Below are 18,222 nucleotides of genomic sequence, written 5' to 3'. Positions count from 1 at the left end.
AACCTAATGGAGAGGGTCAAGACCAAGATGGAGAAGGATCAATGGGCCACTTCCATGGGTGAACTCATCAAAGACGGCAAGGCGCGCCGTTTCTGGACCGAAGGAGGGCTGATTTTGACACGAGGGCGACGTGTCTATGTGCCTTCAGGCCGAGGGCTGAGGCGCGAGAACACCATGATTCTATGTGGGCGGCACTAGGGGGTGCATCGGACCCAAGCTCTCATAGAACATAACTACTATTGGCCGAAGATGCGGGATGACATCGAGGAGTATGTTTGCACTTGTCTGCTATGCCAACGAGACAAAGTGGAACATCGACGGCCTGCGGGGTTGTTGGAGCCATTACCAATACTAGAGCATCCGTGGGAGAGTGTCTCCATGGACTTCATCATCGGGCTACCTCTGGCGGATGGCGGATGGGAACAGCTCTATCATGGTAGTGGTGGATCGCTTCTCGAAGTACGGAGTCTTCATTGCAGCACCTACTCTTGCCATGCAGAGTAGTTGTTCTTTACATATGTGGTGAAATATTGGGGGATACCGCGGAGTATCGTTTCTGATCGCGATGCTCGCTTCACGGGGAGGTTCTGGACGGAGTTATTTCGAATACTCGGAACGGAGCTGAAGATGTCCACGGCCTTCCACCCTCAGACCGATGGCCAAACAGAGCGAACCAATGCATTATTGGAGATGTATTTGAGGCACTATGTGAGTGCCAACCAGCGGAATTGGGTACGACTCTTGGACCAAGCCCAATTCAGCTACAACTTACAGCGATCGGAGTCGACAGGTAAATCACCATTCGAGGTGATTACAGGGCTGCAACCAGACACTTCGGGAAGTATCGCAGCGGACTACATGGGACGTAGTCCGACCGCCTACAAGTTCGTGAGGGATCTGAAGGAGGATACAGATTTGGTTCAGGTCTCCTTGTGGAAGGCGACCAAACGGATGAAGAAGTGGGCTGACATAAAGCGGCGGGCAGCTGAATTTCAGGTTGGTGATCGGGTATTGGTGAAGCTTTATCATCACATGAAATTGAAGTCGGGCTACCACAAAGCACTTGTGAGGAGGTATGAAGGTCCCTTCATCATCACACATCGAATTGGAGAGACAGCATACCGATTGTCGCCGCCTTCCAAGCTGAAAGTGCACCCGGTGTTCCACGTGTCCTTGTTGAAACCATTCAAAGAGGACACAACTGACCCTTCTCGGGCTCGAAGCGGGCGAGCTCCAGTGGCCGTACGAGTTCATTACACCAAGAAGGTTTCTGAAATCAAGGCGGACAGAAAAAAGGGTAACCGTGTGCAATACTTAGTCCGATGGAAAGGACTATCAGATTCAGAAGCAAGCTGGGAATATGGTGACGAACTATGGCAGTTCGAAGACATCATCAACGAGTACCGCCTAGCCTCGTCAGGGGCGACTTCGGCTTAGGTGGGGGAGGGTGTCACGGCTCCTCGAATCGGGGCTGGACCGGACGCGGATCAAGGTATAAACCAGATCAGGTCGCTGGACGGGTTCGAGGTCTGACGGTGCTCTCTAGAGATTTGGGCAACTTGGAGACCAAATCTGGGCCCTAGGATCACCTAGGGAAACGTGCAAGATGTAGGTGGAATACCCAAGAGCATGGGGCCGTGGGCACATGCTCCAAGGCGTGTATTGTTGAGAATACATGTTGGTTCATCATTAGGAGGAAAGCTGCTGCAACGAGACTGATTCAGCAGTGTGGGCTTATCTCGAAGCATGGACTGAATCCGGGAAATTGGGATGCATGGAAATATGTGCCACTGATGGAGGAACGTGGCATAAGTCTCCAGAAGGCAAGGGACACGTTTTAACACGTTTTTATAACTGAAAACGTGTATGGTTAGAAGACGTGGCTGTAACGCTGTTTCCACGCACTTTCACTTTGAGGGGCATTTTGGGAACTCTACAGAAGTCCGTTCAAAGTGGAAAAGGTGCCATCTGGAAGGGTTTTTCGTCCCGAAACCAACGAATCTAGTTTTATGGTAATCCGAGTTCGTTTGAGGCATGAACTTGGCTGTTTTATCTGATTACGCAGAATCCTGCGAGAATCGGGGTTTTCCTATCTTATCTAGAATTCATCCTTATCTTGTGCATGGGAAGTTGAGTTCGTGAGGGACTTGTAACTAGAGGTTTCTCCTCTATAAGAGGACCCTCAAAGGGGAGGGATTGGTATCCGGTAGAGCTGGAGAGGCCAAGAGAGCTTATTGTAATCAGTTGAGTGGTTATTCAATAAAGTTCTCTTCCCCTACATTTCTTCTTCTCCTTCGTGGTATTTTCTGGTGTTGTGTTTCGCTGCATTATTGTTGTTAGGCGTGACCTAAGTCATAGAGACTAGGTACCCACGCCAGAAGGCTGATCGGTTATCTTCGATAGACCGAGCCACACGTTGTTGGGATTCGCTTTGTAATCCCTTCGTACGTGTCACTTGATTGAATTCAGCAATGGCTCAAACCAATGGCAAATGGCCAAACCATGCTGTGAAAAGATTGCAATCTTCTTGTTAGTTTTCAAGGATTTCATTGAGAGGGTGAGAATATTTGAATGAACCATGTCTAATCAAAAAATTGCAACATTTTTTAGATATAGGAGGAATGAAATATGAAGAAAATAACTACCATTGGTAGCACAGGATTTCCACTACCATATATAGTGCACAATTTCTTAGCTAAAACACTACTAGTGTTTCATAAATGTGCAAATGTTAGTAACTGGTAATTTTTCTTTTTCAAGGTTGGATATGGTAACAGAATAAAGGAGAACATGAGGGGTTGGGGGATCATGTGCTCCAAAACAATGAAGAACAAGAATGGAGAAGAGCAAATTTACTGACCCATATTTGACTTGTATCTGCATACTAATATGAAGAACTAATATCTGTCCCAAATGGCTGTGGATAATATTAGTTCTATCCATATTTTTTTCTATCCTAAATATGGATATTAGTTGGATAATATTTAAATAAATCATAATTTTAACCAAATTCAATGATGACGACTAACATTAATTATATAAAATCATAAAGGATGAAAACAAAATTCACTATATAGATTACATACAACACACAAGTAATTAAGGATTTAAGGTATACTTATTTAATGGGAACGATAATGTTAAGCATCTAGATCACTGGTTCGATCGAATTTGTATTAAAATCGAATTTGTAATTAAAATTTATTTAAGATAAAAAATATATTATAAAATGTTAGTAATTATTTTGCATCAAATACTATCATTACCCTTTAATTATATGATTTCTAAAACATAATCATGAATTATCTATTTTCTAGAGAGTTTGTAAAAATTTATATATAAACATAGGAATATATAAAAGAGAAAAGATTTATTTCTAGAAAATAATGATTAAAATATTACATATCACATATACTCTCTCTCCTTATAAATATCCTGCCATAGAATAAAATTATATCCTTTTGGACTTAAATCCTCCATCTTATGGACTAAAATTGGCGCAGTAGTCATACACTCAAGTCTCGACTCCTCAAGATTTCTGGCCTAGATAATTACAATATGGATGGGGATTCCCTCCCTTTATAAGTTATAAAAGAAAATAAAAAAAACTAGGATTTTAGATTTCTTTTCTTAGAAATTAGATTACATATTTGGAAATCCTAGGAAAACATTGCTGCCATGAACCCATTTCACCACTTTTCATCCCCTAGAACCTATTAGAAAGCCTCGAAAAACCTAGACCATCATGAAAACCTAGAACCCTAAGATCTAGAATCAAGTAGCAAGACGCATCTAAAAAGTGTTTCGGCAGGCGGACCCCCGGGATCCTTTCAAAAGGAGAGCTACACTGAGCCTTTACAACACTAATATTGGATATGTCTCCCTCTTTTGATAGTTTAGTTTTATTGTTTTTTCTGCTTTCATTTCAAATTCAACTGGAATCCAAATCTTTGAGAGGTGGCGCGGATTTTCTATTTTCCCTTTGACGGGACCCTAAAGGTATTTAAGAACATGTATCTGGAGGAACGGTAGTGGGAGGACAGGACTCGGGCAATACAGTATAACCATGATAAACACAGTTATCTTTCCCTTATTTTCACTCTCACCGTGTTTTTAAATGTCACTAGGTTTTAATAGCTTACCAAGAGTTCTCCAGGAGCAAGCACCAGCCACTCGGGTGATTCCCTTATTGCCTTGTACAAACTGTTGCAGAAGCATAGCAGGTCCTTATAAGTCAGAAGATTAAACCTAAGCTACGTAAGCCGGTTGCTAATCCTAAAACCTACTACTGTGCAATCTGGTGGATCCAAACTTTCCATCTATCACTATGCGGAAAGAGATCAAACAATTAGCAGAGTCTGTCTATAAAGATCAGTTTTCTTTCGTCTTGAATGCCTTATTCCATCATCTCGCAATTGGATGCCCTTATGACCTTAATCTTCGCTCCAGCGTTTTCGCCTACAGGCCCCAAAATGAAGTTTTCAAATAAAGAAGGCAATTATTACTCAGAGATGTCAAGGAGGTAAATGAATAATAAAAAAGAAAGTTGGTGCTCATTTTCCCCCCTCTCATCAGGGTTCTTCATTACAAACAATGCAAAATCGCTTAACATTATATAACAAAGGGAACTCAGAGGACTCATTGAAAGTCTCCAAAACTCAGCACTATTTGCTGGAGGCTAGAGCCAGTTGAACCTTAAGGTTTTCCAACTAGTACAAAATGAGGCAGAAAGCTAACTTGCTGGTAGCCCTGTATCTGAATCACACTGTAAGTTCCTGTGAAGAGCTGGCAGCATCAATGTGCTGGAGGTGCAATGTAGCTAAAAGCCCTTGCCAGGTTTCTCTGGGGCCCCCAGACACTTGAAAGTCTAAAAGTTTATTCTTTTTCCTATAGTACTCTTCCAACAGCTTGCTCTGTGAGAAGATAATGGATGTTAATAAGTTTCTTCACAATATTCCATATCCAACTTGTATTTTAATACAAACTATATATATTGCTACGCTAGCTTACAGAAAGGCAAATTACAAACTCCAATACAAATTTAGAATAATAAGATCAGAAAACGTTTCCACCAGACACAATAAAGAAGACAACAATCAAGGAAAAAAATGCACAGGCATCAAAGTTACAAAGAAACATCAACATACCATGTTCACTATAATAAAAGAAAGAAAATATCTTAAAACAGCAAATCTTTTTTCCTCAATTTTTCTTTTTTGCATAAGGGAACTACAATGCCAATAGTTTACAAGTTAACAAGAACTAAACTGTTTTCTTTGACCATTGCAACTCTTAAGGTCTCATTTGGATGCCAAAGCATCTTATCTGGTGATGACATAATATTTTAATCTATAGATGACCAAAAAATTAGGAGTTCGATGAGAAGATAAGGAACAGGATGGTGTAGCTACCTGCATAAGGAAAATCACCTTTCTAAAAGAGGAATGCAATATCCTGGTTTTTTGGGACTGATCTACAAACTACTAATTCCCCGATCCTCCTCTAGCATGGCTTCTTCTCTCCCTTAAATATTTGCTTCCAAAGGGGGGATTTATCCTAGGATAATTAGTCTAAGTATCTAGGGCCTTAAGGTGTCCGACCTTTGAAGAATGCATAGAATGAACGGTTACCTTTTACTTCCACTGTACCATTTCCCTTGGCAGCTACAATTTGAAAGGGAGAAAACTATACATCCTTATTCATACCATCATAGTAGGTGCTGACAAGACCGTACTTGAACGAAAAAAAAAAGAAGCTATTTAGTTGCTACCAATCCCGAATCGATAATGTAGGTTGCTTCAGTGGATCTACAAAACAACAAATAAGGCCAAAGAGCTCGCTTGATAGGCTTCAGCCTGGCTCTTTGATGCTTAAGTCACAAAGATTTCTTTGGTGGGAGCAGAGAGAGAAGAAAGAATCAAAGAGATAGAGCAGCGTTCAGCTAGGGTTTTTCTAGACCTTCATGGGTTTATAGCTGCAGGACTCCGAATCTCCTGTGAATCATATCTTAACAGCCTAGAGTCATGCTATAACTATTTGGAATTGCATTGCAACTGCTTGAACAATCGACATAATTGTTGAGGGCTATTATCGTAATCTTCATCCCCGTAATTGTTGAGGGCTATTATCGTAATCTTCATCCCCGACTTGATAAAGGGAACACACTTTTGCACATGGAGAAAATTGGTTACCAAGGTGAGGAGATTCAGGTCGGCTTGAGGCATATGCCTAGCTAATGTGGTGCTTCTCGTTGAACAATATGTGACCTCGGAGGTTTTCTAATTTGCTTGTCCTACTTTCCGATTTGACCGAGGTAGACTTGGTCCCACTATGCGAGATGCCACATCAGTTCTGAATAGAATTGATGTGTATTCGAATCATAGGAGCTGGTAATCACCGATATGCTCATTTCTCTGCTTTTTGGATGGCCCCGAGTGAAGGCATATATGTCGAACGGATTCACAATAAACAATCATCAAAGGCGATTGAAAAACATAAAAAAAAGAAAGGGGGGCTTACTCGTGACGATGTCGGGCAGGGTGTCATAGAAAGATGTTTGGGGGTAGTGGCTGTAAGTTCGGAAGGGTTGTGTGTTATTCGAGTGAGGAGGTGAATAAGATGTGAATAAGCAAAAAAGGAAAAAATTAGGGTTTGAACTTATGTTCTCTGGATGGAGGGGGTGACCGGGATAAGTGATATGCGAAAAGCGATATGCTTTACACGTTCGCTTCCAGGACGTCACGCCCGCGCGTCTCGTGACTGTAATGGTTGGGGTTGGCTCTGCTCGCCGGTTGTGCTGCGTGAGCCTCCAGATGCCTCCAAGCAAGCGAAGGTTTTCGGGGTGATCGCCGCGCGTCCTTCCCATGCTCCGTGACAACGGCGGTGCCCCGAAACAAAGGGGCCACCCAGTCGCGGTCGCTAGGGTAGGGCCGTATCCCGGCATCCCCGCCGAGATACGGGCCGTTTTCCCGCGGCAAGTCATCACCGAAAAGAGGGGCCGGTCTTCGTGCCGGGGTATCCCGATCCGGATGCCACGAAAATTTAGGGAAGCCTTTTTCTTAAAAGAGTTTCTGCGACCGGTGAGAAACCTATCTACAGGACGACTTTCGGGGTTAAAGGAACACCTTTCTCTTTCATATTGAGTCCTCAGAGGCGCGGCCCACTTGGTGTCGGATCAGCTCGACAGGTCACTCAATAGTCTTTCGCGAAGTACCCCTGTTTTAGGGAACCCTGGGAGTTGTCGGCGGCTCGACGATCTGTATTCCAAAGGTTTACCGAGGTGAAGCTTTTGGCAGGTATTCTTTTATTTGTAGGTTTCTCTAAATTAGACCAATCCGATCATGCCATCTCATCAAATTCATTTTCCACCACAACACTTGCCTGCACTTTCGAGTTCAAGCCGTCGTCTTTGGTTTGCACGAAGTGGCTACATCATCAAACTCTGTGTTGCCTTAAAGAGGACAGTCAATTTCTAGTGGGAATGTTTTGAAGGACGAGTTGCTTTCCAATTCTCGAAGGCACTGTTGATCATCTGGTGAATGTGAGTTCGATATGCATTGTGCTGATAGGTTATGGAAGTCGATCAGTTAAGCTGATACGAGCCACTCAAGGCTCTATTTAAGAAGCACGTGTCCCCCATTATCTCCATCATATTTGGAGAATTCCAAGTTCTTGGCGAGGGTAGTTTATCTTCTGAGAGTTGTATCTCCATGGATTTAGCCGAGGCTTCTCAAATCAAAGTGCAGTCTAGGGAGGAGATAGCCCAGATTCCTTCTCTTCGATTTGCATGCCTAACATGTTTGCTGCCGATTGGCCAGCAAATACTACTATTGCCGGTCCATTGTCGGTAACCCAGATAACTTGAAAGCAACGCTCCTCCAATTTAACTTCAGGGGTTCAACTCCGATGCGTACCTTTATTCGTTTATAGGTCATTAACATCATGGCTAAGGTGGATGAAAGATTCTCAGCTTTCAAGCATCGAGTGGTGGAGCTCAAGGTGGTACTGCACGCAGCCAATTAGAAGGCGACTGAAGTGAAGGCCAACCTGAAGGCCGTAGAAAGCAGAGTTGAGCTGTCTGAGTTCTGAGATACCAAAGCCAAGAAGAAACTACAGGTGGTTAGACAACAAGCTACCGAGGCTCGGGAAAGGCCCTCCAAGTATTGGAGTACAAGTCCTCCATGGGCTACCAGTGAGAGGTTGCCGAGCGCTCAATCCAGTCTTCCTGCAGGGCTTTAGGGAGTGCTAGAGGGAAAGAGCAAAGCTCTTCCCCGACTTCATCCACCTCATCCCTAGTGAAAGCTGTTCTAGGAAGCAACGAGATGTAGCGACTAAGCATCCCTCCTCGAGACCAAAGGAGTAGACTTCTATATAGGTCTTCTTGCGCTTCTTGACACCACCGAAGGCGTAGCACGAGGTGAAGGGTGGCTTCCTAAGCCGAGTGGCCCTACTGGGGTTACCAATCTTGTAGAACTGGAGCCCAACCAGTCCCGACGTTCTTCATTTGTAATGAAGTGTCGTCTGGTCCTTGACCTACTTTTTAATCGCATGTTATAAATATTAATGAAATAGAATCATTTTTGTGTGGACCTCTTCTTTTGTCTGAATGTTTGATTTCTTATTTTGAGAGTGTGAAGTCGTCTCATAGACGATGAGGTTGGATACTAAGGTCAAACATTGAGGTCCGCCGAGTTAAGCTAGAGTACTCTTAAGTATATAAGGTCAGCTAAGTAAAACCGAACGATGAGAAGAAAGTCGAAACAAAATCGTAATCACTTTAGAGATAGTTCTAAGTGCTTGAGATCGGCCAAATTAATTCAGAGAGCCCTTAGAAGTAAATTGAGGTAAGATCACAACATCCTTGGAGGCATATCGAGATAGAGCCACATGCTCTTAGAAACAAGATCAAATGAATACAAAAGGCCCAAACGTGCTAAAATAAGACTAGAGTATCCAAGGTGGTTGGTTGAGATAAGATAAAGCCATTATCAAAATACCATAGAAGTGACCGAGATATTCCATAGAAAGCCATGATTCCGTAGAGAAGAAATGAGGTGAAACCTGAATTCTATAAAACTAACCAGAATAAAGCCATAGTGCCTAAACGGGCTTGAAGTACTTGAGATCGTCACATCGACGAATAGAGATTGAGTATTATTGCATGGGTCTTCAAGCCTTGAGAATAATATATATAGTACCTATCAAAGGCTGGTTTGATAGACTTTAGTCCTCGGGAGCTATCAATCCTTGCTTTATTGTACTAGTCCGAAGTCAAGACTAAAGTTGTCAATCTTCAGAGGCCATTGAACTATGTTCCATTGTACTTGTCCAAGGTCGAGACCGAAGTCGTCAATCCTCAAAGGCTATCGAGCCTTGGATCGGTTGGGTTCTTCAGGATAGCTAATACCCAGATGATCAAGCCGAGTATACTTCCTCTCATCCAAGCCTAGCGCTAGAATTTTTTATTTTGGAGGTCCCAATCAATCCTAGGATGTCTCCTCAGCTTAGTCATGCTTAGATTTTTTTTCCAGAGATCCCACTCAATCCTAGAGTCTCCTCGGTTCAGTAATACTAAAACTTTTTTCTTTCCAAAGGTCCCGGTCAATCCAAAGATGTCTCCTCAACTCAATTATATTGAGACTTTTTCTTTCTGGAGGTCCCAATCAATCTTGGGGTGTCTCCTCGACTCAATTGTGCTGAGACTTTGTAGGATGTTGTTTCGGAAAAGAGATGAAATACAATTTTATTGATTGTTAGTAACAATAGGTACAATATTCAATTTCATAGTTCTTACTATAGTCGGCCCAAAGAATATCAAAGCTCGCTATCCAATGCTCTTCTTGTCCGGTGGCTTCGATTTTTTGGATCTGGTCTTGCTACTCAAGTCTCCTGATCACCGACCTCCCGATGCAACTCCTCTATGGATAGAGGCGATCACCCGGTGAACAGCCTATCATTGCCCTGCCTATCTGGAGTTCATCTATCTCGTCTAGCGTTCCCTCGCTGTTGTTAACGAAATGGCGGGGATGGCCTCATTGGATGAGGGCTTCGATTTCTTCTTTTAGTTGGAGGCATTCTTCAGTATCATACTCGTGGTCCCTATAAAACCAGCAATATATGTTCAAGTCTCTCTTATTAGCAGGGTCCTCATCTTTTGACGCTGGCTAATATTCTTGATCTCGAGTCTCCAATAGGATCTAAACCTTCAAAGTGTTGAGAGGAATATATATATCTCAAACTTCTAAGGTAGACTCCAAAGTCGCATAGTGCTCCTTTATTGGACATGCTTTCCCCTTGGCTCGTTCTACTCATGGCTCCAGCATTCTTTGCCATTTTTTTCTTCTACTAGCTCTTTCTGAGCCATTTGGCCTCCTCGGTGCAAATGTGCTTTATCCATCCGGGACAAAAGCTCGGCTAGATCTCTAAAAGGCCTTATCGCTATCAAAAAGCTGAAGCACAAGCTCTTTAGCCCATTCATTGTCATGGCTATGGCGACAGAGTAGTCCAACTCGCGCACTTCCAACACTTCAATGTTGAACCAGCTAATGAAGCTTAGAAGGGATCCAACTTCCCTCTGCTTGATGGTGAATAAACTGGTGAAGTTCTTCCTTTGCCTCCTATTGCTGATGAAGTGCCCAATGAATTTGAGACTGAGCAAGTCAAAGGAGCCGATCAAGCCTAGTCGAAGGCTCAAATACAAGAGCCAAGCGGCCTTTCTAAGTCTGGCTAGGAAAGCCCAGCACGGCATTATTGTCTCATTAGAGTAACATGAAAGCTCCGAACCTCGCAAGATGGTCCATCAATTCTGTAGTACCATTGTAGTGCTCGAACTACTACATCTTAAATTTCTTCAGCAGGAACTCCTCTATGATATCCCTAGTGAAGTGCTTGTTCGTCATCTTCAGATCGTCTCCAACTTCGACCTTCTACCTTCATTAGGGCTTGATTTGGTTGCATATCTCCTTGATCTCGTGGTGGAGGTCAGCCTCCCGCCTAGAGACTTTTCCGACTAAAGCGGACTTGCTGGAACTGGGACTCGTGTTAGAGGGAGAGCCGGAGCAATCATGCCCCTAGCCCCTCTCAGGGCGAGGGCGGCTACTACTTTGCGCCAGACCATCTTAGTGGTTTGGCTGACTAGCAAGGGAATTACCAGCCTAGTGTTACAGGTTTTACACCATCATTGTTAGAGCCAGGACCTATTGAGCAAGCAAGTTGAAATGTCTGGCATCTACAACTCGTTTGACCAATTAAGGGGGCTAGGGTCTCGGGGAGCTGTGCAAGGAGCCACTAGACTTCGATTGGACAACCATTTGATGGTTGCTCCTCCTGAGCTTCATGGCTTTTCCTCCTTCATTGTCCACAGATAGTGCCAATCTATTGTTGCCAACCCGAATCAATTACATGGCTGCTTCCATGGATCTGCAAGACAACAAACAAGATTAGAGAGCTCGCTAGATTGATTTCAACGGAGTGTTTTGATGCTTAAGTCAGAGATATTTTTTGGTGGGAGATGAAGAAAAAGAAGAAAAAATCAGAGAGATAAGAGTGTCGTTCAGCTAGGATTTTTCTAGTTATCTTTCATGGAGGGTCTCTAAGTTTATTTATAGCTATAGGAGCCCGAATCTCCTTTGAATCGTATCTTAATAGCCTAGAGTCATGCTGTAACCGTCTAGGATTGCATTATAATCTTCTGAAGATTTGGCATAACTGTTGGGAGCTATCATGGTAATTTTCATCCCCGGCTTGATGGGGGGAACGCACTTTTGCACAGAAAAAATCAGTTGCCGAGGTGAGAACGTTCAGGTCAGTTTAGATGCCGAGTTGAAGAGTATCCATCCAAGCTATGATGCTTCTCATCGGGTGACATGTGACCTCGAAGGTCTTCTATTCTACTCGTCCTACTTTCTAATTTGACTGATGTAGACTTGGTCCAACTATGCGGGACGCCACATTAGTTCTGAATTGGACCAATTCGGTTGTGCTATATCATCAAGTTCATTTTCCACAACATATTTCATCATGGCATCTCCAAAATGGGGCTACCAGTTGAAGAATAAAATAAATACCCCACTGGGCATCCTTCACTTGGCACCCTGATGGGGCACCTTCTTAGGGTGATGAGTCATGTAAGATGAGAAGAAACCCTTGAGAAAGCAAAAAGTAGATAGAAAGCATGGTATCAGTTGATGGCATGTAGAAGAGGAAGGATGGGTTTCTAGTGCTTGGAAATCATGTAATACACCAGAAAGTTGATTGCCACAATGGCTAGGAAAGATGAAGAAAGGAATAACATGATGATTCAATAGTTCATCCAAACTTTTGCTTGCCGAGGGTCGGTCGTCATGATTCTTGTGAGTTAAGAATAGAGACCCTCAAAGTCTAACAAAATCAACATTACATCCATTAAATAAAAAACAACCAAAAAATAAAAACACAAACCAAATTCAATTTCAATTTTTCCTGTTCCAAAGCAAGGACTACATGTGGTATCTCTAGGTTCTAGTGTCCCTTACAATGCTAACGAGTCATGGTTATCCATAGAACTCAACAAGAAAAGCAAAAGACAAAATTAAGATCCACATTTAAAATAAGCAATTTCAGAATAAACACAACTAGATGAAACAAAACTACCATAGACTGATTTGGCACAACTTGATAGGCATCAAATCTCTAGAATACTTCAATTAATTTTCCCATGTCAAGCTAACATTAAGAATTGATCACTTTTTCAATAGGGAATCCCAAGGGCAACATTTTGAAAACCGTTGGGACAGCAAGGCATCCAACAAGTAAGGAAAAGGACCAACATATGATAGGAGCCACATCTCGAGTGTTGGGACGCAGGGCATCCTAGTCTACAAAAAAGTCCTAATGGATTATTTGAAACCTTGCCCAAGGGTGCATTAAAATGCAACATGGCCTGCTATACTCCTTTAGGTGACATAAGTGTGTTATGTTCCCCTCCCTCGTGGAATCTAAAATGAATTTTGTCACAGGGGCAAGCTCATTTCACATGATAGCAAGGTTTGAAATCACAGAGGATGGAGGCGTTTCGAGTTTTCCTAAAGAACGGGACACCCTGCGTCCGCCCTATCCCGGTAATCATCCAAGTCGAGCATCATAGCACTTGCTTGGAACACCTTTTTTTATATTTTAATTTCTTTCTTAATTTATCTAAGATTTTGTACTGATTTATTTGTTTTAGAAAACATATTTGAAATTCAAAATAATATATTTAAGATAAACTAACCTTAGTTATCGTAATCTAAGGTCAAAAACTATGTAACCGCCTAATAAGCCATATCTCAATGTTACACAAAATAGATTCATGAGTTTATGATAAACATATCAAACTCTCTACCATTCTCATGTGGAATATTCATTTACGGTGCTCATATACATCTAGGTCCCATTGAATATGAAGCCAACCTGGACACTGAGCCCATCCCTATTGCTCATATTGTGTCTGGTGTTATCTGGGATCACTATGTTGATAGAAAGTCAGGTAAGAGACTCTGAGCACATCCCTACTATGACTCAAGAGAGTATCCATATAAAGGTGGAACTTGTGTAAGAGAGTACCCTCAGGATATGATGAAAGGAGGAATAAATCTGAATTATATGTAAAAGGGGAAGGGCCATAAATGAGAGATCATTCTCGATTAGAATCTCTAGTGTAAATCTGAAATCATCTAAAGAAATCTTCTCATATAATGGATCCATAATAATTTATATATTACATTCAGACAATCATTCAGTTATAGTCTAGACCAGAATGTATCTATTAATTGCACTTCCTTGTAATTTCTCAAGAGATGAGTGGACATGGTCTTTTATTATTGATGTTGTATTCCAAATGTTAATACATGTTATACCCTCCAATGATCTAACTATCTAAGTCACCAGAAGGCACTCAAAATTGTGCCACATGATATATTAGGGGCAACTAAAGTAAACATTCCGTTGATTTGATGTTGTACAGCATGAATTGGGTTTGTATTATGTTAATATTGGTGTTCTATAGCATATGCTGATGTCCTTGAAAACCAAGGAATGTTGCACACATGCTCTATGAGGGGGCAGTCCAAACAAAGGATAAAAAGATGTTAATATTGATGTTCTATAGGACTTCGCAGGCATTCTTTTGAGTAAGAGGATGTTCAGTCTCGTCTATTAATTCTATGCTTCAAGTCTCCCCATAAGGAGGTGATGTGTCGTTGGGTCCTCTAGCTAGGAGTATTTTTTTTTTCATGCATCCATTTCTTGCTAATTATGATAATAATTCAATCCTCATGTCAAGAAGATACATCATACTGTTACTTTATTCCTTTACAAAACTCTTTACCTTTTTTGAAAAGTAACACTTTTATGACAGTCATATAAACCATCGCATAGCCTTAGCCTCTCTAGTGCAATATCCATGCTGCCTTCCTTAATAATACTCAAAAGATCAAGTGGTGGAATACTGTGTTAGTGCAATATCCATGTTGCCTTCCTTAATAATACTCAAAAGATCAAGTGGTGGAATACTGTGTCAAAATAGTTCTAGCACATGCACGGCCAATAACAAAAAGCTGAATGGCTTTGGAGAAGGGTTCTCTACTAAATTACCTCACTCTAAATTTCAAAAAAAAAATCAACAAGAGAAACATGAATATACCTAAAATAATATTTTACTATTGTGAAATACAGAAAAAGAGAATAACAAGTTATAGGAATTTACAAGCATTTTCTATCATAATCGAAGAACTTAAGCTCAGATTGGTAAACATTAGACTTAAAGGACTTGTTTGTATGGGTCAGGAACTAAATTCAGTTACAGCATAGCAAGATATTCCACATCAGAAAATTCACCCCTAGAACTACCTCAAAACCACATCATTTGCACAAGCAAACCATAATTTCCAATGATGTGGCCAAAAAAAAAAAACTAAGGTAATGCTCCACATCAACAATAGATATCAAAATAATGAGAGGGATTATAATCACAAGGCCACTATGATGCTTAATAGCCACCAATTCAAAAGAATATCATCCATCTGAAAATTATAAAAATAAATCATAGGATTTATTATGAAAAGAACAAAGAATACCTGCTCGGTATAGATACGAAATTTTTCCATACGGGCATCCTCCACATCTATTATAGGAGAATTGTCCGGAAAAGCATGCCATGTATGAGTTGACAAGCACGGATTAAAGCTCGTTGATTCTGAATTGCCAGCATCAAAGGACTTCCCACAATGCGAACAAATTTCACTTCCAAAGTGTTTCTTCACTAAACAGTCTTCGACACATTTGAAATTCACAACGAGGTCGATATCTGTTATCTCATCAAGGATTTCCTGAAATAGAGATTGGAAATTTAAGAATGTGGCATCATACATACATATCCAAGATCCAGACGTGCAGAATAGATATCATCAACATTGACTCGTACATGAAAAGATAGCTCATAAGAATATGGGAGCATGTTAATATCCATCAAACTATAGTTATCATATAACTTAAATGATGTTAGCAAGCAGACACAACCAATTTAAGAAGAGAATTACATGATTTGAGCATTTAGTAAAAAACATCTGGTAATTAAAAGATACAACTAACTTCAATCTCAGATGGTTGCCCATCAGAATATTCGCCTAGTACATGTCTGAACTGGCCACGTGGCCATTCATCACTTTTACATACAAAGACTTAAGCATCTCTCTTATTCAAAATGAAATGTTCAGCAACAAACAAGACTTTGGAAAAGGTAAAAGCTACAGTGCCACAAGGAAGTTGGACTCACAGCTTGAATTCTAGTTCGTGGGATCCCATCGAGAATGAATCCCACTTCACCTCTGTGATATCCTTCCTCCAGCCGTTTAGACAACAGCCCAAATATGATATCCTCCGGAACAAGCTTTCCTTCATTTACAGCATTCGCAATCTTAAAGCCACCAAACCAGAAAATGAGAAATTTATAGAAATGTAATCATCAGATCATGTATCTAAATATAAATTAAGAAAGAAAAGGATGATTCTATAACTTGGGAACCTAATTTTAAACCAAATGTTTCAAATTTGATAACAATATTAAGCTCAAGGAACAAATTCATTATTTCCTCTTGTTTTCAAGACAAAGTAAATTTCTATTTCATATCTAAGAAAGACATTTCAAGAAAGAAGGGGTTGCATCCGGAAAATTAAGTAATATAAGGCTGCAGGAAGGCCGAAAATATACACAATGGTCAGCGCAAATCCTAGGTCTGCTGCAATCCAGAAACACCCCCTCACGCGCAATGGTTTCCAAATCCAAATTGACGAAAACATTCGTCGAAGCAACATGCCTTCCACTCTCCTTCCGTCTCCCACCATAAATTTACCGCCCCCCCCCCCCCCCCCAATCCCCCGGGGGCAAAAATAATAATAAAAAAAATAAAATAAACGAATGTTCCATAAGAATGCCTCCACACCGCACGAAGCAAGTAAAAAACAACTGTTTCAAAAGCATAACATGATCGACACCAAGGAATTGGAGAAAATAATTCAAACCATCCGTTTATATGCATTGAAAATTACAAAATCTGAAAAACACATATTTGACTTTAATATTTCAGAAGAACAAATAAAAATAAAAAAGAAACACGACTGATTTATTTTTAAGAATCTAGAGAGGACCTTCTTGTAGAGGGCAGAGCCGGGGTTGAGCTCCTGGCGAACGAGGGTGCCCATAGAGATGTAGGGCACCTCGAGGAGCTCGGCGATACGCGTGGCGTACACGTGCTTCTGCGCCCCGGGGCTCCCCATGAACACCCACTGCACGCCCCTCCCCTCCCTCTCCCCCCACGCGTCCTTCGCCACCTCCGCCGCCTCCAACCGGCCGCGCCCGCACTCCTCCTCCCACTCGCTCCCGTACTCCAGCTCCTCCACCGCGACGGCGGCGGCGCCGAAAGACCGGCATGACAGCAGGGACCCAGCAATCCGGCCGGCTAGAGATCGAGCGGCCGACCTCGCGCGGCAGATTCCAGCAGCCATAGCTGGCGGCTGAGGGCTTCGGAACCCTTCTCTGATTCCTTGGTTGAGCGATGGGGAAAGGCTTTCCCTCTTTGAAGGAGGCGGCCAAAAATGAAGGAAAATGGGCTCTGGGGTTTGGAGGTCTTAAGGAGAGGGTGCCTTCCACACGCCCTTTGCATTTAACGGAATCACGTAAATGCCACTATCTTGCGTACGGACCAATGGGCGGGTGCTATGTAATGTATGGGTGGTAAATGATCTGGGGGGGCTAAAAAATTCCGAACGGCAGGGTTATCAATCAGATTATGATTTGAAATCTGGACCTCACAGCCATGTAACTATGATAACCTCGTGCGGTCGGGTTCACAGTATACCTTTTTCAACTGTGAATCACATGCTTAACCTATTTATATTCACCCAGGTTAAATTGTATAACATGGTTACTTCGATGCCTAAACTTATTCAATGCTAGTGAAATGCTCGTACATACATTCAAGCCTTGCTTAGTCAAGCTAGGTGAGCTGCTCCCTGCCTCAACCAATCAAGCTTCTCAAGAATCCTGCAATTTTGGTGCGAATGGAACAGGACGAAAAGGGCAGCAATAATGTGTACACCAAGTGCAAGAGGAAAGGAAAAAAACTAATCTTAAATATCCAAAAATAAGATAATAGAATTTAACAAAAATTTATTGATTTTAGAATTATTATTAAAAGAAAAAAATTAAATTTAAAAACTAAATTGAAGAAACTGAGAGATCAAATAGTAAACTATATCAAAAGATTGGCAAGAGATATTTTAGAGATATTTTAGGATAGCCAAAAGGGCAAGATATACACAAAGAAATTTGCTAGTGGAACAAAAAGGTATAGAAGGCAATTAAAACAAAACAGATTTGCTTTAAACAAGAACAAAAATAAAATAATAAAAACTATTAAAATATAATAAGGCTAAGAAAGATACAAAAAGGGCAGTAAGGCAAAATGTCTATTTATATGATAGGTTGGGTTAAGAAGAAGGTGAGAATGAAATTTACAAAATAACAAATCTAAAGAAAAGAAAGCTAAAGTATAGATCAAGTAATATTAAGAGCTTGGATAATTGGATATTGATGAAAAATAAGGAATTAAAAAAGAGAGATATTACTTTAAAAATTTATTGCATAAAAATTCTGCAAAAGAAATTTTTATTGAAAATGTATGATCAAGGAGAATTCAAGATTCTATA

General features: G+C 41.3%; 1 protein-coding gene across 3 annotated transcripts; it reads right to left on the bottom strand.

Moving 5' to 3' along the window:
• Positions 1-4,473: 4,473 nt before the first annotated feature.
• LOC103722874 (P-loop containing nucleoside triphosphate hydrolases superfamily protein) lies at positions 4,474-17,124 on the bottom strand. 3 transcript variants are annotated; one of them, XM_008813578.4, is made up of 4 exons: positions 16,663-17,122; positions 15,791-15,931; positions 15,093-15,344; positions 4,474-4,913 (listed from the first exon to the last, which is right to left on the bottom strand). In XM_008813578.4, exons 1-4 carry the CDS (start codon positions 17,017-17,019, stop codon positions 4,761-4,763), a joined length of 903 nt encoding a protein of 300 aa, XP_008811800.1. In that variant the 5' UTR covers positions 17,020-17,122; the 3' UTR covers positions 4,474-4,760. The 3 variants fall into 3 exon arrangements, with proteins under 3 accessions (XP_008811800.1, XP_088564447.1, XP_088564446.1); XM_088708320.2 differs by lacking the exon at positions 4,474-4,913 and adding an exon at positions 5,207-11,418 and having other exon boundaries at positions 16,663-17,124; XM_088708321.2 differs by lacking the exon at positions 15,791-15,931 and having other exon boundaries at positions 16,663-17,124.
• Positions 17,125-18,222: the final 1,098 nt, after the last annotated feature.

This window comes from Phoenix dactylifera, chromosome 12, assembly GCF_051530095.1.
Source record: "Phoenix dactylifera cultivar Ajwa chromosome 12, Ajwa_hap1_PhDact_Kaust_v1.1, whole genome shotgun sequence".
Lineage (NCBI taxonomy): Eukaryota > Viridiplantae > Streptophyta > Magnoliopsida > Arecales > Arecaceae > Phoenix > Phoenix dactylifera.
The sequence above is the reverse complement of the archived record's forward strand: the minus strand, read 5'-3'. Positions and strand labels throughout refer to the sequence as shown.